Source organism: Pimephales promelas, chromosome 16 (assembly GCF_988280905.1).
Source record: "Pimephales promelas chromosome 16, fPimPro1.hap1.1, whole genome shotgun sequence".
Classification (NCBI taxonomy): Eukaryota; Metazoa; Chordata; class Actinopteri; order Cypriniformes; family Leuciscidae; genus Pimephales; species Pimephales promelas.
The window spans coordinates 8,713,356-8,740,268 of NC_142784.1; the positions used below are offsets into that span (position 1 = coordinate 8,713,356).

General features: G+C 34.5%; 1 protein-coding gene across 9 annotated transcripts in view; it reads right to left on the reverse strand.

Annotated features, from left to right (window-relative positions):
* Window positions 1-26,913, reverse strand: part of sh3bgr (SH3 domain binding glutamate-rich protein) — a 49,344-nt gene that overhangs the window by 14,648 nt on the left and 7,783 nt on the right. For 5 of the 9 annotated variants that reach the window (XM_039654232.2, XM_039654234.2, XM_089120948.1 and 2 more), the window contains exons 3-8: window positions 14,040-14,120; window positions 9,645-9,722; window positions 7,639-7,776; window positions 7,293-7,319; window positions 5,392-5,412; window positions 5,067-5,093 (exon numbers count right to left, since the gene is read on the reverse strand). In XM_039654232.2, coding sequence (XP_039510166.2) covers window positions 5,067-5,093; window positions 5,392-5,412; window positions 7,293-7,319; window positions 7,639-7,776; window positions 9,645-9,722; window positions 14,040-14,120 — 372 coding nt within the window. The remainder of the gene's footprint in view (window positions 1-5,066; window positions 5,094-5,391; window positions 5,413-7,292; window positions 7,320-7,638; window positions 7,777-9,644; window positions 9,723-14,039; window positions 14,121-26,913) is intronic. The other 4 variants (XM_089120946.1, XM_089120947.1, XM_039654237.2 and 1 more) reach the window with 2 other exon arrangements.

The following is a 26,913-nucleotide window of genomic DNA, read 5'->3' on the forward strand; positions in this document are numbered from 1 at the left end:
ACAAGACAGCACTTAATCTCCTCCTATAACATTTCACAAGATTGAAGAACACAGAGAGAGGGATCTTTGACCATTCTTCTTTGCAAAATCTTTCTAGATCATCCAGTATCCTGGGCCCTCTCTTGTGCCCTCTCCTCTTTAGCTCACCCCACAGGTTTTCGATTGGATTGAGGTCTGGGGACTGAGATGGCCATGGGAGGACCTTGAGTTTGTGACTGAACCATTTTTGTGTAGATTTTGCCACACGTTTTGGATCATTATCCTGCTGAAAGACCCAATGACGACCCATCTTCAGCTTTCTGGCAGAGGCCATCAGGTTTTTATTTAAAATGTCCTGGTAGTTCAAAGCGTTCATAATGCCATGCACCCTAACAAGGTTCCCAGGGCCTTTGGAAGAGAAACAGGCCCACAGCATCACAGATCCTCCACCATACTTCACGGTGGGCATGAGGTACTTTTCGGCATACACATCTTTTGTTTTACACCAGATCCACTTAGAGTGTTTGTTGCCAAAAAGCTCAATCTTAGTCTCATCCGACCAAAGCACACGATCCCAGATGAAGTCCCAGTGCCGCTTGGCAAACTCCAGACGTTTACGTTTGTCAGTGTTAGTGAGAAAAGGCTTTTTCCTAGCATGCCTCCCAAACATCTTGTTGGCATGTAGAGAGCGTCTGATGGTTGTTTTGGAGATTTTGTGACCCCAAGATGCCACTATTTGATGCAATTCTGTGACAGTGAGCTTAGGACTTTTTTTTACTTTTCTTAGCATCCTCCTCACAGTGCGTTGTGGCAAGATAAACTTGGGACCTCTTTCAGCCTTGTTTGTCACTGTTCCTGTTGTTTTAAACTTCTTAATGATTCCTCTAACTTTAGATATGGGCAATATAAGGTGAGTGGCTATTTTCTTGTAGCCATTGCCTGACTTATAAAGGTCATCACACATCTGCCTTACTTGAATGGTGTGTTCTCTTGTCTTTGCCATGTTGACAAATGGGTAAGAGAATTAGGCCTCTGTGTCATGTCATATTTATACCCCAGGGAAATAGGAAGTCATGAATTACTAATTAAAAGTTCCTAGATATCCTGACCAACATTAGCAACTACAGAAAATATATATATTTTTAAAAATCAATTACATTTTTCAGCGGAATTGTTAGGGGTGCCAATAATTGTGGGACACAGGATTTGAAGTTTTTATTTTTCTAAATTTTTACATTTTTTTTTACCACCAAAGTAATGTACTTGAATAAAAGGTTGGATTTTTCTCTTTTTTTGCATTTGGGTTCTATGTTGTTTAAAAAAAAGGGAGAATTTTTAAAAGTCCTCAACCACATCTTAAACAGGGGTGCCAATAATTGTGGAGGGCACTGTAAGTCTACCCGGTGGCTATTTTTGGTATTACGCCTAAACAAAATGTCATGGAAACTTCAATTTTTGTGATATCAACTTCAAATTTGGAACACAACTTGGTTAGATATATGGCTTTGATTGTAGTAATATTATAGGAAAAATAATATTCATTATTATAATATTCATTGTCATTATATTATTTAATATATAACATCATTTAATATTTATTCTATAAAAAGAATAAATATTAGGTACAGTATATTTGATTTCATATTAGTTTTAAACTTCCTTAACTTTTCATATTTTAATTTTAGGCCTAAATTAGGTCCATATTCCAAAGCATTCTTGAATTACAATAATAGTGCATTTTAAATAGAGCTAGTTTAATCCCTTTTTATACCCTAAACAGGCAACGTGTCTCAGGAGACATGCTAAATAACAACATGAACAACATATTACTTCATTTTCTCCTTCAGTACCTTAAAACAATGTTCACAATTAATGTTAGCAGTATTATTATTTTCTTTTATTTTTCAGAAGAAAAGTAAGTTTATGAATTACCACGTACTATAACATTTCGAAATATTAAGGATATCAACTTGGACAATTTATCTACTGGCATCACTAGCCTTCCCAGTATCGACTGTTTTTCAACCCCGGATGAACTGCTCTCTCACTACAATTTTAATCTTAATAACCTCTTTAATAACCTTGCACCACTGAAAACCAGGACAGTTTCTTTTACCCTCTCTGCACCTTGGTTTACTCCCACTCTTAGAAAATTGAAAGCAAAAGGAAGACAACTGGAAAGACTTTACAGGAAAACCAATCTCACTGTGCATAAGGATATGTATTCTAAGCACATTCTCCTTTACAAAGATCATATTTCTAGGGCGAAAACCACTTACTATTCTGGTTTAATCAGTTCAAGTGAAAGAAATTCAAAGGTCCTTTTTTCCCTTATTACAAACTTCACAAAACCCCGGGATCCACTTCCTCCTCACTTGTACTCTTCTGATTTTTGTAATTCTATATTATCATTTTTCTCTTTAAAAATTGAACACATCCACCAGCAACTTATGTCTACTTCTGGTCTGAACTTACCAGTCTCCATTTCATTTGCTCCCACTGATTTATTTACAGTATTTGCCTTACCATCAATAAATGAAATTTCGGAACTCATTAAAAAATCCAATTCTTCAACCTGCAGATTAGACCCCCTTCCTACTGCTCTTGTGAAGGCTGTTACTCCTCTTTTGTCCCCTTTCATCACAAACATTATTCATTCTTCTCTTGCCACTGGAATTGTTCCTTCTTCTCTTAAAACAGCTGCTGTAACTCCAATTCTTAAGAAACCTGGTTCAGATCCCAATAACTTTAATAATTTTCGTCCTATCTCAAATCTCCCATTCATCACCAAAATTCTAGAAAAAATAGTTGCTGCTCAACTTCATACACATCTTTCCGAGAATAATTTATATGAACAATTCCAGTCTGGTTTCCGTTCTCTTCACAGCACAGAAACGGCACTCCTTAAAATCACTAATGACCTTCTTCTGGCTGCTGATTCTGGTTTATTATCTATTCTTCTTCTGCTTGATTTGAGCGCAGCATTCGATACAATCTCACACACTATCCTATTAGACAGACTTTCCTCTATCGGTATTACTAACACGCCTCTTAACTGGTTTTATTCCTATCTCTCTGGCCGCACTCAGTTTATTCAGTTAAAATCATTCACTTCTCATTCAGTTCCTGTCACCACTGGAGTGCCCCAGGGCTCTGTCCTGGGACCCCTGCTTTTTATTATTTATCTTCTTCCTCTTGGTCACATTTTCCGTAAATATCAGATTCAGTTCCATTGCTACGCAGATGACACCCAGCTCTATCTTTCAACAAAACCTAACTCAATACTTCCACCATCTTCCCTTATTAACTGTCTCCTTGAAATAAAATCCTGGTTCACTTCAAACTTCCTTAAATTAAATAGCACCAAAACAGAATTGCTTCTTATTGGCACAAGATCAACACTAAACAAACTTCATAATTTTTCAATTCCCATTGATAGTTCCTACATCTCCCCCTCCCCTCAGGTTAAGAGTCTGGGTGTCATCTTAGATAGCACCCTCTCGTTTACGTCTCATGTTAATAATGTTACCCGGTCTGCTTATTATCATCTTCGAAATATCAACCGTCTGCGCCCTTTCCTTACGCCTCATTCCACTGCCATTCTTGTTTATAGTCTAGTCACTTCTCGTTTAGATTACTGTAATTCCCTCTTGTTTGGCCTCCCGCATAAAACAATTCGTAAACTACAAATGGTCCAAAATTCAGCTGCTCGTATTATCACCCGTACCCCCGCTATTCATCACATCACTTCTATCTTACAACAACTCCATTGGCTACCTATCATTTATCGTATCAACTATAAAATACTTCTCCTAACTTTCAAAGTCATTCATGATCTTGCCCCTTCATATCTTTCTGATCTTCTCCATATATCCACATCTGCTCGCACTCTTAGATCCTCCTCTTCCATCCATCTCACTGTTCCCCGTGTCCGCCTTGTTACTATGGGTAGCAGAGCTTTTAGCTGCTCTGCTCCCCAACTCTGGAACTCGCTTCCACCGGACCTCCGTAATATTGATTCCCTCTCACATTTTAAATCAAAACTTAAAACCCATCTTTTTAGAATAGCTTACTCCCTCTGACTATGTTGTATTTTAATTGTATTGTAATTTTTATTGTTTTGTTTTGTATAATGTACGGTGACCTTGAGTGTCAAGAAAGGCGCCTAGAAATAAAATGTATAATAATAATAATAATAATAATTTAATATATTTACTGTATATATATATATATATATATATATATATATATAATTTATCTAAATAGCTGAATGTTCTGCACCACTGGCAGCCATGTTGGATTTAGGTCAGGCTAATTGATCACAAAAAAAAAAAATGAAGCAAATCATGTGACCAGCATACTCAAGACAGACCAAGCTGTCATAAGTGATAAAAGATCTGATGATAAAAGAAGTGATAAAAGATCTGATGAAAGATCTGATCTTCAATCTTTATCGAAGAAATTACGATAAACAAGAACAAAGTGTGCATAACTGCAGCTGTTTTTTCAATGACATATTTGTACTTGATCCAACCCATAAAAATACTTGTATATAGGAAATAGTCAGATTAAAAGACCTCTAAGCATTAAATTGTTCAATGAAATATGTGTTTTAAATTCAAATCATATTTGATGCTTTAGATGCTTTATTCCTCATGTGGTGAAAAGTGCATATCACTTAGTACAAGTTATGATGGTTAGGATAATGTAATTGTTATGGGCGAAACCATATGGAAAATATAATTTTTAATTCAGTTTATCTTAATTTATTTCTTAATTCGGTTAAAAAAACTGTATTATATATTGAATAATTTTTCATTTTTGGGAAGAAATGTGTTACATTGGTGGATAACTTAAAGCAAATGCATCCATGACACCTGTAAGAAAAAGTGGGAAGAAAAATGACAGGCAAAACCCAAAGTAAACGAGTCGCCTTCCAGGTGAGTAAATGACTGTGAGGAGCAGATGAGAGTCACACAAAACACATGGATGCAAAAATGAACTCAAAATAAGAATGGAAATGTTGTCAGCGAGATACAGTAAGCAGAAATGAATGGGAGGGAATAGAGTTACAGATCTAGAATCACCTCTGAGACCAGATGGTTGTCCTCTACCTGGAACAGCGAATAGCGAACGTTAGCTTTCTTCAATTATGTTTTTGACAAGCGTTTTTATATTTTCTGTATTTTCGTGAATAAATAAACGAGCAGATATTAATCAACCTGTTAAGAAATAATGTGGGGGAAACAGGGTTCCCACACTTTCCCAAATCATTCATTATTAATCAATAATTAATTTTAAAAATCATAGTATACATGCACAAATGCACAAAACACAAACTCTCACATTGAGAAATATCTATCATTGAAATAGTTGAGGAAACATGCTATATAAACAAGAATACAGTCTTACCTTGTCCTCTTCTCCTTCTTCCTGTAGGTCATAGAAGAAGAAAAAGGGTTCATTCAGAATAGTAATAAATATCATTATTAAACAATAAGGTTTAAACATTGTTTAGTTTTTTTACCATTTCAATTACTTTCAATAGTACTATTACATTTTTGTAGTTGTTAGGTAACAAGTGAACACAATAAAACCATTGCAAAACATTTAGGTATATATATATATACAGTATATATATAATGTCTGTCTGCCTATCTATCTATCTATCTATCTATCTATCTATCTATCTATCTATCTATCTATCTATCTATCTATCTATCTTTCTGTCTGTCTATCTATCTATCTATCTATCTATCTATCTATCTATCTATCTATCTATGTATCTATCTATCTATCTGTCTGTCTATCTATATATCTATGTATCTATCTATCTTTCTATCTTTCTGTCTGTCTGTCTATCTATCCATCTATCTATCTTTCTGTCTGTCTGTCTATCTATCTATCTATCTATCTATCTATCTATCTGTCTATCTATCTATCTTTCTGTCTGTCTGTCTGTCTATCTATCTTTCTGTCTATCTATCTATCTATCTATCTATCTATCTATCTATCTATCTATCTATCTATCTATCTATCTATCTATCTATCTATCTATCTATCTATCTATCTATCTATCTTTCTGTCTGTCTATCTATCTATCTATCTATCTATCTATCTATCTATCTTTCTGTCTATCTATCTATCTATCTATCTATCTGTCTGTCTATCTATCTATCTATCTATCTATCTATCTGTCTGTCTATCTATATATCTATGTATCTATCTATCTTTCTGTCTATCTATCCATCTATCTATCTATCTTTCTGTCTGTCTGTCTGTCTGTCTGTCTATCTATCTATCTATCTATCTATCTATCTATCTATCTGTCTATCTATCTTTCTGTCTGTCTGTCTATCTTTCTATCTATCTGTCTGTCTGTCTGTCTATCTATCTATCTTTCTGTCTATCTATCTATCTATCTATCTGTCTGTCTGTCTATCTATCTATCTATCTATCTATCTATCTTTCTATCTATCTATCTATCTATCTTTCTGTCTGTCTGTCTATCTATCTATATATCTATCTTTCTATCTATCTATCTATCTATCTATCTATCTATCTTTCTGTCTGTCTGTCTATCTATCTTTCTGTCTATCTATCTATCTTTCTATCTTTCTGTCTGTCTGTCTGTCTGCCTATCTATCTATCTTCCTTTCTGTCTGTCTGTCTGTCTGTCTATCTTTCTGTCTGTCTTTCTATCTATCTATCTATCTATCTATCTGTCTGTCTATCTATCTTTCTGTCTATCTTTCTGTCTGTCTGTCTATCTATCTATCTATCTATCTATCTATCTATCTATCTATCTATCTATCTTTCTATCTATCTATCTATCTTTCTGTCTGTCTATCTATCTTTCTGTCTATCTATCTATCTATCTTTCTGTCTGTCTGTCTGTCTGTCTGCCTATCTATCTATCTTCCTTTCTGTCTGTCTGTCTATCTATCTATCTTTCTGTCTGTCTTTCTATCTATCTATCTGTCTATCTCTCTGTCTATGTATCTGTCTGTCTATCTGTCTATTTATCTGTTTGTCTGTCTGTTTATCTAACTGTCTGTCTATTTATCCGTATGTCTTTCTATTTATCTGTCTGTCCATCTGTCTATGTATCTGTTTTATCTGTCTATCTATTTATCTCTCTATCTGTCAGTCTGTCTGTCTTTTTATCTGTCTGTCTATCTATATGTCTGTCTGTCTATTTGTCTGTCTGTCTATGTATCTGTCTGTCTTTCTATCTTTTTATCTGTCTGTCTGTCTACCATCTGTCTACAATGATTAAGCCAAGCAGAATTGTTTAAGAACTTTTTTCTTACCTGCTCTTCCTCCTCAGCTGCCTTTCTCTAAAAACAAAGTCAACAAATATGAAAATGAGCAAATACATGAGGCAGAAAAACATATTTACTACACAATAATCACACTGTCAACAAGAAAAACCCTAGTAAGGAATCAAACTAGAAGAGATGAGATGGAGAAGCAGGACATTAGATGTTTATTTCAGTTACATAGGAGAGATTACAGAACCTGCATGAAAAAACAAACTTGAGGTGAATAGATGAGGGTATTATGGATTATTTGGAAGAAGAATGAGCAGCCATGGGAGGAGCAGAAGATGTTTGAGGAGGAATGAGGGTTAATTAGGAGTTTTTATAAGTCAGTTACACTCTCTTCATCTTCTTCTGCGGGTTCCTCCTCTTCCTCCTCCTCTTGTTGAGCGTCCGTCTCTACATTCTCGCCCGGGTCCTCCAGCTCTGCTGTGTGTGCGTCTCCGTTTTGCTCAGCCTCCTTGATTTCCTTCTTCTAGAAGAACAAACAAAGCATCCCAGGAAAGGGGAAATTAAAACTGTTATGACACTAAAGGACAAAAGGCACCACGGGATCATGGGTAGTTTTACAACAGGTCCATCAGGATGAAAACAGGAATGAGTAAATGAACTGGGTTTTCGGAAGAACAATCACCAATGAAATTTGAGAAACAGGACTAAGAAAGAAAAGAGGGTTTGTTAGTTAGACAATGTTGCCAAAAATAGTCCTCAAAAGCACATCTATATTTTTTCAAGACAACATTGGAAGAAAAACATTTTCCTCAAACAAACACAGGTACATAGAGTTGTAATTACATAGTTTGTAAGTACTTGTAATTACATAGGTTTGTAATTGCAGTCATGTCTATTTAACTTTGAAATTATTGTCAATCAGAAATGAACAAACATCATATTCTGAGCAAAATGTCTGCATTAAAATTAATTAAAATTGCATTTCTTTTGACTGAACTATTTGAAAAAGTGAGAAAGCATGCCTGATTAAATGTGATTAATAACTCTACACAAAATGCAGTGGATTAAGAGGAACAGCATGCAGAAATATGGAAATGTTTATATGTGACTGTTTGGAATAGCATATTATCACTGTCAAAAAGATCAATGTGATTACTCAGTTCATGACCCCTTTCATATTTTCATTTTAAACAAATTGATTACACATTTATAATGCTATACTTTGTGTTATACACTCACCTAAAGGATTATTAGGAACACCAGACTAATACTGTGTTTGACCCCCTTTCGCCTTCAGGACTGCCTTAATTCTACGTGGCATTGATTCAACAAGGTACTGAAAGCATTCTTTAGAAATGTTGGCCCATATTGACAGGATAGCATCTTGCAGTTGATGGAGATTTGTGGGATGCACATCCAGGGTACGAAGCTCCTGTTCCACCACATCCCAAAGATGCTCTATTGGGTTGAGATCTGGTGACTGTGGGGGCCATTTTAGTACAGTCAACTCATTGTCATGTTCAAGAAACCAATTTGAAATGACTCAAGCTTTGTGACATGGTGCATTATCCTGCTGGAAGTAGCCATCAGAGGATGGGGACATGGTGGCCATAAAGGGATGGACATGGTCAGAAACAATGCTCAGGTAGGCCGTGGCATTTAAACGATGCCTAATTGGCACTAAGGGGCCTAAAGTGTGCCAAGAAAACATCCCCCACACCATTACACCACCACCACCAGCCTGCACAGTGGTAACAAGGCATGATGGATCCATGTTCTCATTCTGTTTACGCCAAATTCTTACTCTACCATCTTAATGTCTCAACAGAAATCCAGACTCATCAGACCAGGCAACATTTCTCCAGTCTTCAACTGTCCAATTTTGGTGAGCTCTTGCAAACTGTAAGAGCCCCGGAAATGTGAAAAGGGTCAATACATTAAACAAATTCGCAAACGTTAGCCATGCAGGAATTTCTTGCAAATGTACCCTGAACAGTCTACATAATGCTGAAGTAGTATGAGTAGTATACTTATCCGAACATGGTGTTAGGTTACACTCTCAGAAAAAAAAAATAGTACAAACGCTGTCACTGGGATGGTACCCTTTCAAAAGGTTCTTATATACACCATCTAGGCACTAATATCTACAATATAGGTACTAATATGTACCTTTAAGGTACTAATATGCACACTTTAGGGGTAAATAAAGTACAAAGCGTCCCTTTTTTTCTGAGAGTGTCAGTTGTGATAGACTGGTGAACAAAAACTTAGCAGTATCATAGAGCAGACGAAGGGCATACAATAAAGACGCGTGTCTGGAAATGCACTGGAAGTGAATTTTGGTTAAATATATATAAACCAAAGACTAGAAGAAATTCAATTGGGTATTACTGTTGTGTCATCACCAAGATGGTCCTCTGTGCCAGATCCATTATGAAGCTTTTGTGAATGTTCAGCTTGTTGTGCCTCCTGCACCAAGAGAGATTTTTATTAAAGAACTGGAGAATCAATTCAATCACTGTCAGCAAGGGAAAATTCACCAAAGTTGCTAAAAAAGAGAGGAAAAAGACAGAATTCTACAGTGATATGTGATTCTACATGATTAAGTGTGATTCTACAGATGTTTATTCATCCACCACCAAGGACTTGTCTGGTAATTGTTGTGCTTGATTCAGAGGATGCCAAGGAGCCTGGGATATCTTTACTGGCTGTTGCGTTTCAATCGATTTGAGAATTTCTACGTATTAAGCTTGATGTTTTGGTGGACAAAGGAAAAACATTCGATTTGGGTGTACTTTTGCTGGGCGAATACTGTCTCAAATATCTTTCTCTTTTGTCTCTACTTCTGTATTCTGCTTTACTAAAACTTTTAATAAAGTCATTCATTCAAATATCTGAAGATAGTTGAGGCCTAAAACGGTACCAAAGGGATGTTTGGGTACATGACTGGGAACAAGTGAAAAAAGATTTGGTTGTTATTTGGCCTAGTTGTTAAAGGGATAGTTCACCCAAAATTAATAAAAAATTATGTCATTGTTTACTCACCCTTCATTCACGAAATGAAGACATTTTCTATTAAATCTGAGAGCTTTCTGTCCCTCCATAAACAGCTACGCAACTACAACTTTGACGCTTCAAAAAGTTCAAATTCACGTTCTTGCGTAAAACCTCGTAACACATGAGAATGTACCTAACTGGTTCTTCCAGAAGCTCAAATTTGCTGTGTAACACGAGAATGATCCTCATTGGTTCTTCCAGAAGCTCAAACGTGCTGCGTAACACGAGAAAGAACCTCATTGGTTCTTGCAGAAGCTCAAACTTTCTGTGTAACACACGAGAATAAACCTCATTGGTTCTTGCAAAAGGTCAAACGTACTGCGTAGGCTTGCTGCGGTAGTCGGTGTTACCGGTGTTCAGTCGCAACACCGGTTTAATGACATTCATGGCATGTGAAAAAACAAAAGTTTAAAGCCTTAAAAATATTGAACGCAATTACGCAGTAGTCGTTAAATCCTGCCTATTAACACACACACACACGACCCACAGAAAAGACGCGCGTCGGTATCGAGTTCTCTTTCGGGCTTGAACAAACCATAACACACAAATTATGCCAAAATGTCCATAAGGGCAGTCTTAAACGAACGTAGAGATTTGTGAGAAAATGGGACGCGTGTCAGATCGCCTCTCTGTCAGCAACGGCTGTCCGAATTCTTACCGAATTTTTACCTACTCCTTCTCATTCACTCCTTCAATTGAACAGTATTAGTAGACTAATGTAGGGAATAGGCCTAGTAAATGAGGGTTTAGAGGGCGATTTCAGATTCAACCCATGTTCTCGAGAAGTGAAAAATAGAGGACATTGACAGGCAGGACCGAGCAGCTAATATTTAATATGAAACTTTCATATTAAATACTTTCATACTTTCGTTTTGTGGCTCTTTAATGTGTCATGACAGATTGCCTGATAAAGCCAAGTTCCACCGACGTTAATCTATAACTCTCCAGACTGCTTTGTTGGACAAAATTGGTGAATTTCCAGATGGTCAGATCATATGCCTGTCAATCAAAGGTTAGTTTCAGTTTCAAACTAGCGCATATTCAGGGCACAATAACAAAACAGTTCTTTCCCGCACTACCGCACCGCTATGTATGCCTGTGAAAACGTGCGCATTTTACGTTTGCCTTTAAACGAAAAAATCCTCACCGTCACAACCCTACTGCGTAACACAAGAATGATTCTCATTGCTTCTTGCTGAAATTCAAACGTGCTGCGTAACACTAAAAATGAACCTCATTGGTTCTTTCTGATGCTCAAATGTGCTGCGTAACACGAGAATGATCCTCATTGGTTCTTGCTGAAGTTCAAATGTGCTGCGTAACACAAGAATGATCCTCATTGGTTCTTGCTGAAGTTCAAATGTGCTGCATAACCTGAGAATGATCCTCATTGGTTCTTGCTGAAGTTCAAATGTGCTGCGTAACACAAGAATGAACCACATTGGTTCTTGCTGAAGTTCAAATGTGCTGCGTAACACGAGAATGATCCTCATTGGTTCTTGCTGAAGTTCAAATGTGCTGCGTAACACAAGAATGATCCTCATTGGTTCTTGCTGAAGTTCAAATGTGCTGCATAACCTGAGAATGATCCTCATTGGTTCTTGCTGAAGTTCAAATGTGCTGCGTAACACAAGAATGATCCTCATTGGTTCTTGCTGAAGCTCAAACGTGCTGCGTAACACGAGAATGATCCTCATTGGTTCTTGCTGAAGTTCAAATGTGCTGCGTAACACGAGAATGATCCTCATTGGTTCTTGCTGAAGTTCAAATAAGCTGCGTAACACAAGAATGATCCTCATTGGTTCTTGCTGAAGTTCAAATGTGCTGCGTAACACAAGAATGATCCTCATTGGTTCTTGCTGAAGTTCAAATGTGCTGCATAACCTGAGAATGATCCTCATTGGTTCTTGCTGAAGTTCAAATGTGCTGCGTAACACAAGAATGAACCACATTGGTTCTTGCTGAAGTTCAAATGTGCTGCATAACACGAGAATGATCCTCATTGGTTCTTGCTGAAGTTCAAACGTGCTGCGTAACACAAGAATGATCCTCATTGGTTCTTGCTGAAGTTCAAATGTGCTGCATAACACGAGAATGATCCTCATTGGTTCTTGCTGAAGTTCAAATGTGCTGCATAACACGAGAATGATCCTCATTGGTTCTTGCACAAGCTCAAACGTGCTGCATAATACTAGAATGATCCTCATTGGTTCTTGCTGAAGTTCAAATGTGCTGCGTAACACAAGAATGATCCTCATTGGTTCTTGCTGAAGTTCAAATGTGCTGCGTAACACAAGAATGATCCTCATTGGTTCTTGCTGAAGTTCAAATGTGCTGCGTAACACAAGAATGATCCTCATTGGTTCTTGCTGAAGTTCAAATGTGCTGCATAACACGAGAATGATCCTCATTGGTTCTTGCACAAGCTCAAACGTGCTGCGTAATACTAGAATGAACCTCATTGGTTCTTGCTGAAGCTCAAACGTGATGCGTAACACGAGAATGAACCTCATTGGTTCTTGCAGAAGCTCAACCCTGCTGCGTAACACGAGAATGATCCTAATTGGTTCTTTCTGAAGCTCAAACGTGCTGCATAACACGAGAATGAACCTCATTGGTTCTTGCTGAGGCTCAAATGTGTTGTGTTGCATGAGAAAGATCCTTTAAAGATTATGTGTATTTTTAGTCATCTTTATTCAGATGCATTTACATTGTCACTGTGCCTCAGATGCAATCAACTCTATCTGTGTCTGTAAAGGTGTGAACCAAATGGCCCATACAGATGTATGGCCCATAGAAAATGATGGGTGTGAATGACAAAGAAGCAACATTGCTCAGAGTAGATTGTAGTGTAGATCATTCTCCTGTGGGAGGTGCTAACCATTTTCTATTGTATGTAGTCCTTTTGTCTTCTTGTATAACGTTCTGCCACATAGACAGAACTTTGGGTTAAGATTTTTTGAAGGCCAACACGCTGACATCACTGCTGAAGAACTGTTGTACACCACTACCTTCAATACATTTTCATTGGTTCTTGGAGGAGCTCAAACGTGCAGCGTAACACGAGACTGAACCTCATTGGTTCTTGCAGGAGTTCAAACGTGCTGCGTAACACATAAGAATGAACCTCATTGGTTCTCACACGTCAATGCTTGAGCTTCCGTTTACCACAACTGATGTGTGAGTTGATGGATGTTTATGTATGAATAAAAGCCTAAATTTCATCTGTTCATGTCTCTTCAGAAAATTTGGAATAAAACACTCAATTCACTGGATTAGATTTACTCTTTTAAGGGTCAAAATGGTAATTGTGTAGCTTTCAACAGAGGGACAGAAGGATCTCAGAATTCATCAAAAATATCTTCATTTGTGTTATGAAGATGAGCGAAAGTCTTACGGGTTTGGAACAACATGAGGGTGAGTAAAAATTACAGAATTTTCATTGTTGGGTGAACTATCCCTTTTTACTGGTATCACTTTAAGATACTGCACCAACGTGTTACTGCACCAACAGATCCAGACCAATGCCGACAGTCACCAGTTTACAGTCTGTCATTTCAAGACCGGCAATTCAACATGTTCAATCGGCAACAATGAGAGCCAACACACTCATTCAACAAAACCTGAAAAAGTGCCTGTTGCTGTCTGTCGGTGCTGTAGGAATTGGCCTTAAGATGGTTTTCTATCAATCAAGAAAAGCACACAGAAAGAAACTAAAAATACAACAACCTTAGATCCTGGTGGAGGTGTCAGACCCAAAAATTCATAGATTGTGTTGTCCTCTTTGGCATCAAAAAATGTGTCGTAGTCCTGCAATTTAGGATAGGAAACCATCATTAGCATTTTAAAGCAAATAATCAAGCAATTAATGTGTCATTTCTGATGGAATTCAAAGTAATTTTATATTTTTTTTCTATAAAACATTAGTGGATGGGGACATCTGCTAAATGCATCTGCTAAATGTACCATAAAAGTACCATAAAATGAATGTAGTCGAAGTAAGTTGTTCATATTACTTGATTTAAAATATCATGAAGCCGTACAATAGCTTTTATAGGAGAACTTTTAGTCATTATTCCAACTTTTACATTAACTTTAAGTCATTATTTCAACACAATCTCACTGCTGTTCATAACTATATCACATTTTGGTAAATTGGTGGATAATTCATAAGAATTCATTCAAATTCCAATTCAAGTTCCTCAAAGAAAAAAAAAATTATTCCCTAAAACTGCAAACAATCACGGAATTAAAATCTGAGTTTAATTTATAATGTAATTTATAATACTGTTAACCATAGACATTATTTTCCTCAAAAAAGCTTGAAGCATTTTACAGCCCCTTAGGATATTCCCAATGGAAATTGTATATGGTAAATTTCTTCCAAGTTTTAGTGCTATTAACTATGGAAGCTTGTTTCCGCCATAGAATAAAAAACAAATTAAAAAATAATTGTGACTTTTTATCTCACAAATATGAAGAGAAACTAGAAAAAAAAGTTTGATGACAAACTTTAAGTTGGCTTGAGAAAGCCGGACCAGAGCGTTTGAAGTTTTGAAGTTTGAATGAAGTTTTAAAGATAGATTAGAAAGAAAGAAAGAAAGATGGATAGATTAGTTAGAAAGAAATATAGATAGATAGATAGATAGATAGATAGATAGATAGATAGATAGATAGATAGATAGATAGATAGATGTTTTTGGCAAGAAGCTAACATGATTAGCATGTAGCTAGCTTGATGCTAATTTGATTAGCATGTAGTTAAGATGATTAGCATGTTGTTAGCATGATTAGCATGTAGCTAGCATCATAATAGCATGATTAGCATGTTGCTAGCATCATGCTAACGTGTTTTTATCAAGAAGCTAGCATGACTAACATGTAGCTAGCATCATGCTAACCTGATTAGCATGTTGCTAGCATCATGCTAGCATGTTTTAGCAAGAAGCTAGAATGATTAGCATGTAGCTAGCATCATGCTAGCATGATTAGCATGTTGCTAGCATCATGTTAGCATGTTTTTAGCAAGAAGCTAGCATGATTAGCATGTAGCTAGCATCATGCTACCATGATTAGCATGTAGCTAGCATCATAATAACATTATTAGCATGTTGTTAGCATCATGCTAACATGTTTTTAGCAAGAAGCTAACATCATTAGCATGTAGCTAGCATCAAGCTAGCATGATAAGCATGTTTTTAGCAAGAAGCTAGCATGACTAGCATGTAGCTAACATCATAATAGCATGATTAGCATGTTGCTAGCATCATGCTAGCATGTTTTTAGCAAGAAGCTAGCATGATTAGCATGTAGCTAACATCATAATAGCATGATTAGCATGTTGCTAGCATTATGCTAGCATGTTTTTAGCAAGAAGCTAACATGATTAGCATGTAGCTAGCATCAAGCTAGCATGATTAGCATGTTTTTAGCAAGAAGCTAGCATGATTAGCATGTAGCTAGCATCATAATAACATGATTAGCATGTTGCTAGCATCATGCTAGCATGTTTTTAGCAAGAAGCTAGCATGATTAGCATGTAGCTAACATTATTAGCATGTTGCTAGCATCACGTTAGCATGTTTTTAGCAAGAAGCTAGCATGATTAGCATGTAGCTAGCATCATGCTAGCATGATTAGCATGTTGCTAGCAAGAAGCTAGCATGATTAGCATGTAGCTATCATCATGCTAGCATGATTAGCATGTTGCTAGCATCATGCTAGCATGTTTTTAGCAAGAAGCTAGCATGATTAGCATGTAGCTAACATCATGCTAGCATGATTAGCATGTAGCTAGCATCATGCTAGCATGTTTTTAGCAAGAAGCTAGCATGATTAGCATGTAGCTAACATTATTAGCATGTTGCTAGCATCACGTTAGCATGTTTTTAGCAAGAAGCTAGCATGATTAGCATGTAGCTAACATTATTAGCATGTTGCTAGCATCACGTTAGCATGTTTTTAGCAAGAAGCTAGCATGATTAGCATGTAGCTAGCATCATGCTAGCATGATTAGCATGTTGCTAGCAAGAAGCTAGCATGATTAGCATGTAGCTATCATCATGCTAGCATGATTAGCATGTTGATGTTTTTAGCAAGAAGCTAGCATGATTAGCATGTAGCTAACATCATGCTAGCATGATTAGCATGTAGCTAGCATCATAATAACATGATTAGCATGTAGCTAACATCATGCTAGCATGATTAGCATGTTGCTAGCATCATGCTAGCATGTTTTTATCAAGAAGCTAGCATGATTAGCATGTAGCTAGCATCATGCTAGCATGTTTTTAGCAAGAAGCTAACATGATTAGCATAAAGCTAACATGATTAGCATGTTATTAGCATCAGAAAGAAAGAAAGAAAGAAAGAAAGTGAAAGAAAGAATTGTTAGAAAGAAAGATGCATAGATTAGTTAGAAAGAAAGATGGATAGATTTGTTAGAAAGAAAGCTGGATAGATTGCTTAGGTAGAAAGAAAGAACGATAGATTAGTTAGAAAGAAAGATGGATAGATTTGTTAGAAAGAAAGATAGATAGATAAGTTAGAAAGAAAGATGGATAGATTTGTTAGAAAGAAAGATGGAATTGTTAGAAAGAAAGAAAGAAAGAAAGAAAGAAAGAATTGTTAGAAAGAAAGATGGATAGATTAGTTAGGTAGAAAGAAAGAACGATAGATTTGTTAGAAAGAAAGAACGATAGATTATTTAGAAAGAAAGATGGATAGATTAGTTAGAAAGAAAGATGGATAGATTAGTAAGAAAGAAAGATGGATAGATTAGTTAGAAAGAAAGATGGATAGATTTGTTAGAAAGAAAGATGGATAGATTTGTTAGAAAGAAAGATGGATAGATTAGTTACGTAGAAACCATGATGGATAGATTAGTTAGAAAAAAGATGGATAGATTTGTTAGAAAGAAAGATGGATAGATTAGTTAAGTAGAAAGAAAGATGGATAGATTAGTTAGAAAAAAGATGGATAGATTAGTTAGTTAGAAAGAAAGATGGATAGATTTGTTAGAAAAAAGATGGATAGATTTGTTAGAAAGAAAGATGGATAGATTTGTTAGAAAGAAAGATGGATAGATCAGTTAGAAAGAAAGATCGATAGATTAGTTAGAAAAAAAGAATGATGGATTAGTTAGAAAGAAAGATGGATAGATTTGTTAGAAAGAAAGATGGATAGATTAGGTAGAAAGAAAGAAAGAAAGATTAGGTAGAAAGAAAGAATGATAGATTTGTTAGAAAGAAAGATGGATAGATTAGGTAGAAAGAAAGATGGATAGATTAGTTAGAAAGAAAGATGGATAGATTTGTTAGAAAGAAAGATGGATAGATTTGTTAGAAAGAAAGATGGATAGATTTTTTAGAAAGAAAGATGGATAGATTAGTTAGGTAGAAAGAAAGATGGATAGATTAGTTAGAAAGAAAGATGGATAGATTAGTTAGAAAGAAAGAAGGATAGATTAGTTAGAAAGAAAGATGGATAGATTAGTTAGAAAGAAAGATGGATAGATTAGTTAGAAAGAAAGATGGATAGATTAGTTAGAAAGAAAGAAAGAAAGATTAGGTAGAAAGAAAGGATGATAGATTTGTTAGAAAGAAAGATGGATAGATTAGTAAGAAAGAAAGATGGATAGATTAGTTAGAAAGAAAGATGGATAGATTTGTTAGAAAGAAAGATGGATAGATTAGGTAGAAAGAAAGGATGATAGATTTGTTAGAAAGAAAGATGGATAGATTAGTAAGAAAGAAAGATGGATAGATTAGTTAGAAAGAAAGATGGATAGATTTGTTAGAAAGAAAGATGGATAGATTTGTTAGAAAGAAAGATGGATAGATTTGTTAGAAAGAAAGATGGATAGATTAGTAAGAAAGAAAGATGGATAGATTAGTTAGAAAGAAAGATGGATAGATTTGTTAGAAAGAAAGATGGATAGATTAGTAAGAAAGAAAGATGGATAGATTAGTTAGAAAGAAAGATGGATAGATTTGTTAGAAAGAAAGATGGATAGATTTGTTAGAAAGAAAGATGGATGGATTTGTTAGAAAGAAAGATGGAAAGATTAGTTAGAAAGAAAGATGGATAGATTTGTTAGAAAGAAAGATGGATAGATTAGTTAGAAAGAAAGATGGATAGATAGATTAGTAAGAAAGAAAGATGGATAGATTAGTTAGAAAGAAAGATGGATAGATTAGTTAGAAAGAAAGATGGATAGATTAGAAATAAAGAAAGATGGATAGATTTGATAGAAAGAAAGATGGATAGATTAGAAAGAAAGAAAGAAAGAAAGAAAGAAAGAAAGAAAGAAAGAAAGAAAGAAAGAAAGAAAGAAAGAAAGAAAGAAAGAAGATAGATTAGGTAGAAAGAAAGAAAGAAAGAAAGAAAGAAAGATAGATAGATAGATAGATAGATAGATAGATAGATAGATAGATAGATAGATAGATAGATAGATAGATAGATAGATAGATAGATAGATAGATAGTTCATTAGTTCATATAGAATGGTAGTTTAATTGAGTCTAGGGCTTCAGGGAATTTAGATTTGAGTTTTTGTTGTACGCTATTGGGCCACCGTAGTCTTGGCTCAATTTGACCATGCTGCAATGAAAGTCAATGGGATTTTTATGATTTTTAATATTAATTTTTAAGAAATCTGAAAGTCGAATCAGTCTAAAAAGATATAGCACACTAAGTCAGAACAGTCTGAAGGTCTGACCCGAGTTTGGAGTTTGTAGAGTTAAAGCTCTAGGAGGAGTTAGAGTCAGAAAATTTTGAGTAAGAAGAATAATAATAACTAGAAAAAAAAGTTTGATGACACAAACTTTAAGTTGGCTTGAGAAAGCCGGACCAGAGCGTTTGAAGAATTTTGAAGTTTGAATTAAGTTGGAAAAAGATGGAATTAGAAATAAAGAAAGAAAGAAAGAAAGAAAGATGGATAGATTAGTTAGAAAGATAGATTAGTTAGAAAGATAGATAGAAAGATAGATAGATAGATAGATGTTATTGACAAGAAGCTAACATGATTAACATGTAGCTAGCATCATGCTAGCATAATTAGCATGTAGCTAGCATCATGCTAGCATGATTAACATGTAGCTAGCATCATAATAACATGATTAGCATGTTGCTAGCATCATGCTAGAATGTTTTTAGCAAGAAGCTAGCATGATTAGCATGTAGCTAGCATCATGCTAGCATGTTTTTAGCAAGAAGCTAGCGTGATTAGCATGTAGCTAGTATCATGCTAGCATGATTAACATGTTGTTAGCAAGAAGCTACCATGATTAGCATGTAGCTAGCATCATGCTAGCATGTTGTTAGCAAGAAGTTAGCATGATTATCATGTAGCTAGCATCATGCTAGCATGATTAGCATGTAGCTAGCATCATGCTAGCATGTTATTAGCAAGAAGCTAGCATGATTAGCATGTAGCTAGCATCATGCTAGCATGATTAGCATGTAGCTAACATCATGCTAGCATGATTAGCATGTTGCTAGCAAGAAGCTAGCATGATTAGCATGTAGCTAGCATCATGCTAGCGTGTTATTAGCAAGAAGCTAGCATGATTAGCATGTAGCTAGCATCATGCTAACATGATTAGCATGTTGCTAGCATCATGCTAGCATGTTTTTAGCAAGAAGCTAGCATGATTAGCATGTAGCTAGCATCATGCTAGCATGATTAGCATGTAGCTAGCATCATGCTAGCATGTTTTTAGCAAGAAGCTAGCATGATTAGCATGTAGCTAGCATCATGCTAGCATGATTAGCATGTTGCTAGCAAGAAGCTAGCATGATTAGCATGTAGCTATCATCATGCTAGCATGATTAGCATGTAGCTAGCATCATGCTAGCATGTTTTTAGCAAGAAGCTATCATGATTAGCATGTAGCTAGCATCATGCTAACATGATTAGCATGTTGCTAGCATCATGCTAGCATGATTAGCATGTAGCTAGCATCATAATAACATGATTAGCATGTTGTTAGCATCATACTAGCATGTTTTTAGCAAGAAGCTAACATGATTAGCATGTAGCTAGCATCATGCTAGCATGATTGGCATGTTGCTAGCATCATGCTAGCATGTTTTTAGCAAGAAGCTAGCATGATTAGCATGTAGCTAGCATCATGCTAGCATGTTTTTAACAAGAAGCTAACATGATTAGCATAAAGCAAGAAAGAAAGAAAGAAAGAAAGAAAGAAAGAAAGAAAGAAAGAAAGAAAGAAAGAAAGAAAGAAAGAAAGAAAGAAAGAAAGAAAAAGATTTGTTTGAAAGAAAGAAAGAAAGATGGAATTGTTAGAAAGAAAGAAAGAAAGAAAGAAAGATAGAATTGTTAGAAAGAAAGAAAGAAAGAAAAAGAAAGAAAGAAAGAAAGAAAGTGAAAGAAAGAATTGTTAGAAAGAAAGATGCATAGATTAGTTAGAAAGAAAGATGGATAGATTTGTTAGAAAGAAAGATGGATAGATTAGTTAGAAAGAAAGATGGATATATTTGTTAGAAAGAAAGATGGATAGATTTGTTAGAAAGAAAGAACGATAGATTTGTTAGAAAGAAATATGGATAGATTTGATAGAAAGAAAGATGGATAGATTAGTTAGAAAGAAAGATGGATAGATTTGTTAGAAAGAAAGATGGATAGATTAGTTAGAAAGAAAAATGGATAGATTAGTTAGGTAGAAAGAAAGATGGATAGATTTGTTAGAGAGAAAGATGGATAGATTAGTTAGAAAGAAAGATGGATAGGTTTGTTAGAAAGAAAGATGGATAGATTAGTAAGAAAGAAAGATGGATAGATTAGTAAGAAAGAAAGATGGATAGATTAGTTAGGTAGAAAGAAAGAACGATAGATTAGTTAGAAAGAAAGATGGATAGATTAGTTAGAAAGAAAGATGGATAGATTAGTAAGAAAGAAAGATGGATAGATTAGTAAGAAAGAAAGATGGATAGATTTGTTAGAAAGAAAGATGGATATATTTGTTAGAAAGAACGATGATAGATTAGTTAGGTAGAAAGAAAGAACGATAGATTAGTTAGAAAGAAAGATGGATAGGTTTGTTAGAAAGAAAGATGGATAGATTAGTTAGAAAGAAAGATGGATAGATTAGTAAGAAAGAAAGATGGATAGATTTGTTAGAAAGAAAGATGGATAGATTTGTTAGTTAGAAAGAAAGATGGATAGATTAGTTAGAAAGAAAGATGGATAGATTTGTTAGAAAGAAAGATGGATAGATTTGTTAGAAAGAACGATGGATAGATTAGTTAGTTAGAAAGAAAGATGGATAGATTAGTTAGAAAGAAAGATGGATAGATTAGTTAGAAAGAAAGATGGATAGATTTGTTAGAAAGAAAGATGGATAGATTTGTTAGAAAGAACGATGGATAGATTAGTTAGAAAGAAAGATGGATAGATTTGTTAGAAAGAAAGATGGATAGATTTGTTAGAAAGAAAGATGGATAGATTTGTTAGAAAGAACGATGGATAGATTAGTTAGAAAGAAAGATGGATAGATTTGTTAGAAAGAAAGATGGACAGATTTGTTAGAAAGAAAGATGGATAGATTAGTTAGAAAGAAAGATGGATAGATTTGTTAGAAAGAAAGATGGATAGATTTGTTAGAAAGAACGATGGATAGATTAGTTAGTTAGAAAGAAAGATGGATAGATTAGTTAGAAAGAAAGATGGATAGATTTGTTAGAAAGAAAGATGGATAGATTTGTTAGAAAGAACGATGGATAGATTAGTTAGAAAGAAAGATGGATAGATTTGTTAGAAAGAAAGATGGACAGATTTGTTAGAAAGAAAGATGGATAGATTAGTTAGAAAGAAAGATGGATAGATTTGTTAGAAAGAAAGATGGATAGATTTGTTAGAAAGAACGATGGATAGATTAGTTAGTTAGAAAGAAAGATGGATAGATTAGTTAGAAAGAAAGATGGATAGATTAGTTAGAAAGAAAGATGGATAGATTAGTTAGAAAGAAAGATGGATAGATTAGTTAGAAAGAAAGATGGATAGATTAGGTAGAAAGAAAGATGGATAGATTAGTTAGAAAGAAAGAACGATAGATTAGTTAGAAAGAAAGATGGATAGATTAGTTAGAAAGAAAGAACGATAGATTAGTTAGAAAGAAAGATGGATAGATTTGTTAGAAAGAACGATGGATAGATTAGTTAGAAAGAAAGATGGATAGATTACTTAGTTAGAAAGAAAGATGGATAGATTAGTTAGAAATAAAGATGGATAGATTAGTTAGAAAGAAAGAACGATAGATTAGTTAGAAAGAAAGATAGATAGATTAGTTAGAAAGAAAGATGGATAGATTAGTTAGAAAGAAAGATGGATAGATTTGTTAGAAAGAAAGATGGATAGATTTGTTAGAAAGAAAGATGGATAGATTAGTTAGAAAGAAAGATAGATAGATAGATAGATAGATAGATAGATAGATAGATAGATAGATAGATAGATAGATAGATAGATAGATAGATAGATAGATAGATCATTAGTACATATAGAATGGTAGTTTAATTGAGTCTAGGGCTTTAGGGAATTTAGATTTGAGTTTTTGTTGTACGCTATTGGGCCACCGTAGTCTTGGCTCAATTTGACCATGCTGCAATGAAAGTCAATGGGATTTTTATGATTTTTAATATTAATTTTTAAGAAATCTGAAAGTCGAATCAGTCTAAAAAGATATAGCAACTCGAGTCAGAACAGTCTGAAGGTCTGACCCGAGTTTGGAGTTTGTAGAGTTAAAGCTCTAGGAGGAGTAGCAGTCAGAAAATTTTGGGTAAGAAAAATAAGAAGAAGAATAATAATAAGTTTAAATAGGATTTCAGTAAGTTGGCTTTCTCAAGCCAACTTAACTAGAAAAAAAAGTTTGATGACAAACTTTAAGTTGGCTTGAGAAAGCCGGACCAGAGCGTTTGAAGTTTTGAAGTTTGAATGAAGTTTTAAAGATAGATTAGAAAGAAAGAAAGAAAGAAAGAAAGAAAGAAAGATGGATAGATTAGTTAGAAAGATAGATTAGTTAGAAAGAAATATAGATAGATAGATAGATAGATAGATAGATAGATAGATAGATAGATAGATAGATAGATAGATAGATAGATAGATAGATGTTTTTGGCAAGAAGCTAACATGATTAGCATGTAGCTAGCTTGATGCTAATTTGATTAACATGTAGTTAAGATGATTAGCATGTTGTTAGCATGTAGCTAGCATCATAATAGCATGATTAGCATGTTGCTAGCATCAAGCTAACGTGTTTTTATCAAGAAGCTAGCATGACTAGCATGTAGCTAGCATCATGCTAACATGATTAGCATGTTGCTAGCATCATGCTAGCATGTTTTAGCAAGAAGCTAGAATGATTAGCATGTAGCTAGCATCATGCTAGCATGATTAGCATGTTGCTAGCATCATGTTAGCATGTTTTTAGCAAGAAGCTAGCATGATTAGCATGTAGCTAGCATCATTCTACCATGATTAGCATGTAGCTAGCATCATAATAACATTATTAGCATGTTGTTAGCATCATGCTAACATGTTTTTAGCAAGAAGCTAACATCATTAGCATGTAGCTAGCATCAAGCTAGCATGATTAACATGTTTTTAGCAAGAAGCTAGCATGATTAGCATGTAGCTAACATCATAATAGCATGATTAGCATGTTGCTAGCATTATGCTAGCATGTTTTTAGCAAGAAGCTAACATGATTAGCTTGTAGCTAACATCAAGCTAGCATGATTGGCATGTTTTTAGCAAGAAGCTAGCATGACTAGCATGTAGCTAACATCATAATAGCATGATTAGCATGTTGCTAGCATCATGCTAACATGTTTTTAGGAAGAAGCTAGCATGATTAGCATGTAGCTAGGCATCATGCTAGCATGATTAGCATGTTGCTAGCAAGAAGCTAGCATGATTAGCATGTAGCTAGCATCATGCTAGCATGATTAGCATGTAGCTAGCATCATAATAACATGATTAGCATGTTGCTAGCATCATGCTAGCATGTTTTTAGCAAGAAGCTAGCAGGATTAGCATGTAGCTAGCATCATGCTAGCATGATTAGCATGTAGCTAGCATCATAATAACATGATTAGCATGTTGCTAGCATCATGCTAGCATGTTTTTAGCAAGAAGCTAGCATGATTAGCATGTAGCTAGCATCATGCTAGCATGATTAGCATGTAGCTAGCATCATGCTAGCATGTTTTTAGCAAGAAGCTAGCATTATTAGCATGTAGCTAGCATCATGCTAGCATGATTAGCATGTAGCTAGCATCATGCTAGCATGTTTTTAACAAGAAGCTAACATGATTAGCAGAAAGCTAGCATGATTAGCATGTTATTAGCATCAAGAAAGAACGAAAGAGAAAGAAAGAATTTTTAGAAAGAAAGATGCATAGATTAGTTAGAAAGAAAGATGGATAGATTTGTTAGAAAGAAAGCTGGATAGATTAGTTAGAAAGAAAGATGGATAGATTTGTTAGAAAGAAAGAAAGAAAGAAAGAAAGAAAGAAAGAAAGAAAGAAAGAAAGAAAGAAAGAAAGAAAGAAAGAAAGAGAAAGAAAGTATTGTTAGAAAGAAAGATGGATAGATTAGTTAGAAAGAAAGATAGATAGATTTGTTAGAAAGAAAGATGGATAGATTAGTTAGGTAGAAAGAAAAAACGATAGATTTGTTAGAAAGAAAGAACGATAGATTATTTAGAAAGAAAGATGGATAGATTAGTTAGAAAGAAAGATGGATAGATTAGTAAGAAAGAAAGATGGATAGATTAGTTAGAAAGAAAGATGGATAGATTTGTAAGAAAGAAAGATGGATAGATTAGTTAGAAAGAAAGATGGATAGATTTGCTAGAAAGAAAGATGGATAGATTTGTTAGAAAGAAAGATGGATAGATTTGCTAGAAAGAAAGATGGATAGATTAGTTAGAAAGAAAGATGGATAGATTAGTTAGAAAGAAAGATGGATAGATTAGTTATAAAAAAAGATGGATAGATTTGCTAGAAAGAAAGATGGATAGATTAGGTAGAAAGAAAGATGGATAGATTAGTTAGGTAGAAAGAAAGATGGATAGATTTGTTAGAAAGAAAGATGGATAGATTAGTTAGAAAGAAAGATGGATAGATTTGCTAGAAAGAAAGATGGATAGATTTGTTAGAAAGAAAGATGGATAGATTTGTAAGAAAGAAAGATGGATAGATTTGTAAGAAAGAAAGATGGATAGATTAGTTAGAAAGAAAGATGGATAGATTTGCTAGAAAGAAAGATGGATAGATTTGTTAGAAAGAAAGATGGATAGATTTGCTAGAAAGAAAGATGGATAGATTAGTTAGAAAGAAAGATGGATAGATTAGTTAGAAAGAAAGATGGATAGATTAGTTATAAAAAAAGATGGATAGATTTGCTAGAAAGAAAGATGGATAGATTAGTTAGAAAGAAAGATGGATAGATTAGTTAGGTAGAAAGAAAGATGGATAGATTTGTTAGAAAGAAAGATGGATAGATTAGTTAGGTAGAAAGAAAGATGGATAGATTAGTTAGGTAGAAAGAAAGATGGATAGATTTGTTAGAAAGAAAGATGGATAGATTAGTTAGGTAGAAAGAAAGATGGATAGATTAGGTAGAAAGAAAGATGGATAGATTTGTTAGAAAGAAAGATGGATAGATTAGGTAGAAAGAAAGATGGATAGATTTGTTAGAAAGAAAGAAAGAAAGAAAGAAAGAAAGAAAGAAAGAAAGAAAGAAAGAAAGAAAGAAAGAAAGAAAGAAAGAAAGAAAGAAAGAAAGAAAGAAAGAACGATAGATTTGTTAGAAAGAAAGATGGATAGATTTGTTAGAAAGAAAGATGGATAGAATTGTTAGAAAGAAAGATGGATAGATTAGTTAGGTAGAAAGAAAGAACGATAGATTTGTTAGAAAGAAAGATGGATAGATTTGTTAGAAAGAAAGATGGATAGATTAGTTAGGTAGAAAGAAAGATGGATAGATTAGTTAGGTAGAAAGAAAGATGGATAGATTTGTTAGAAAGAAAGATGGATAGATTAGTTAGAAAGAAAGAAAGATGGATAGATTAGGTAGAAAGAAAGATGGATAGATTTGTTAGAAAGAAAGATGGATAGATTAGGTAGAAAGAAAGATGGATAGATTTGTTAGAAAGAAAGATGGATAGATTAGGTAGAAAGAAAGATGGATAGATTTGTTAGAAAGAAAGATGGATAGATTAGTTAGAAAGAAAGAAAGATGGATAGATTTGTTAGAAAGAAAGATGGATAGATTTGATAGATAGATAGATAGATAGATAGATAGATAGATAGATAGATAGATAGATAGATAGATAGATAGATAGATAGATAGATAGATAGATAGATAGATAGATAGATAGATAGATAGATAGATAGTTCATTAGTTCATATAGAATGGTAGTTTAATTGAGTCTAGGGCTTCAGGGAATTTAGATTTGAGTTTTTGTTGTACGCTATTGGGCCACCGTAGTCTTGGCTCAATTTGACCATGCTGCAATGAAAGTCAATGGGATTTTTATGATTTTTAATATTAATTTTTAAGAAATCTGAAAGTCGAATCAGTC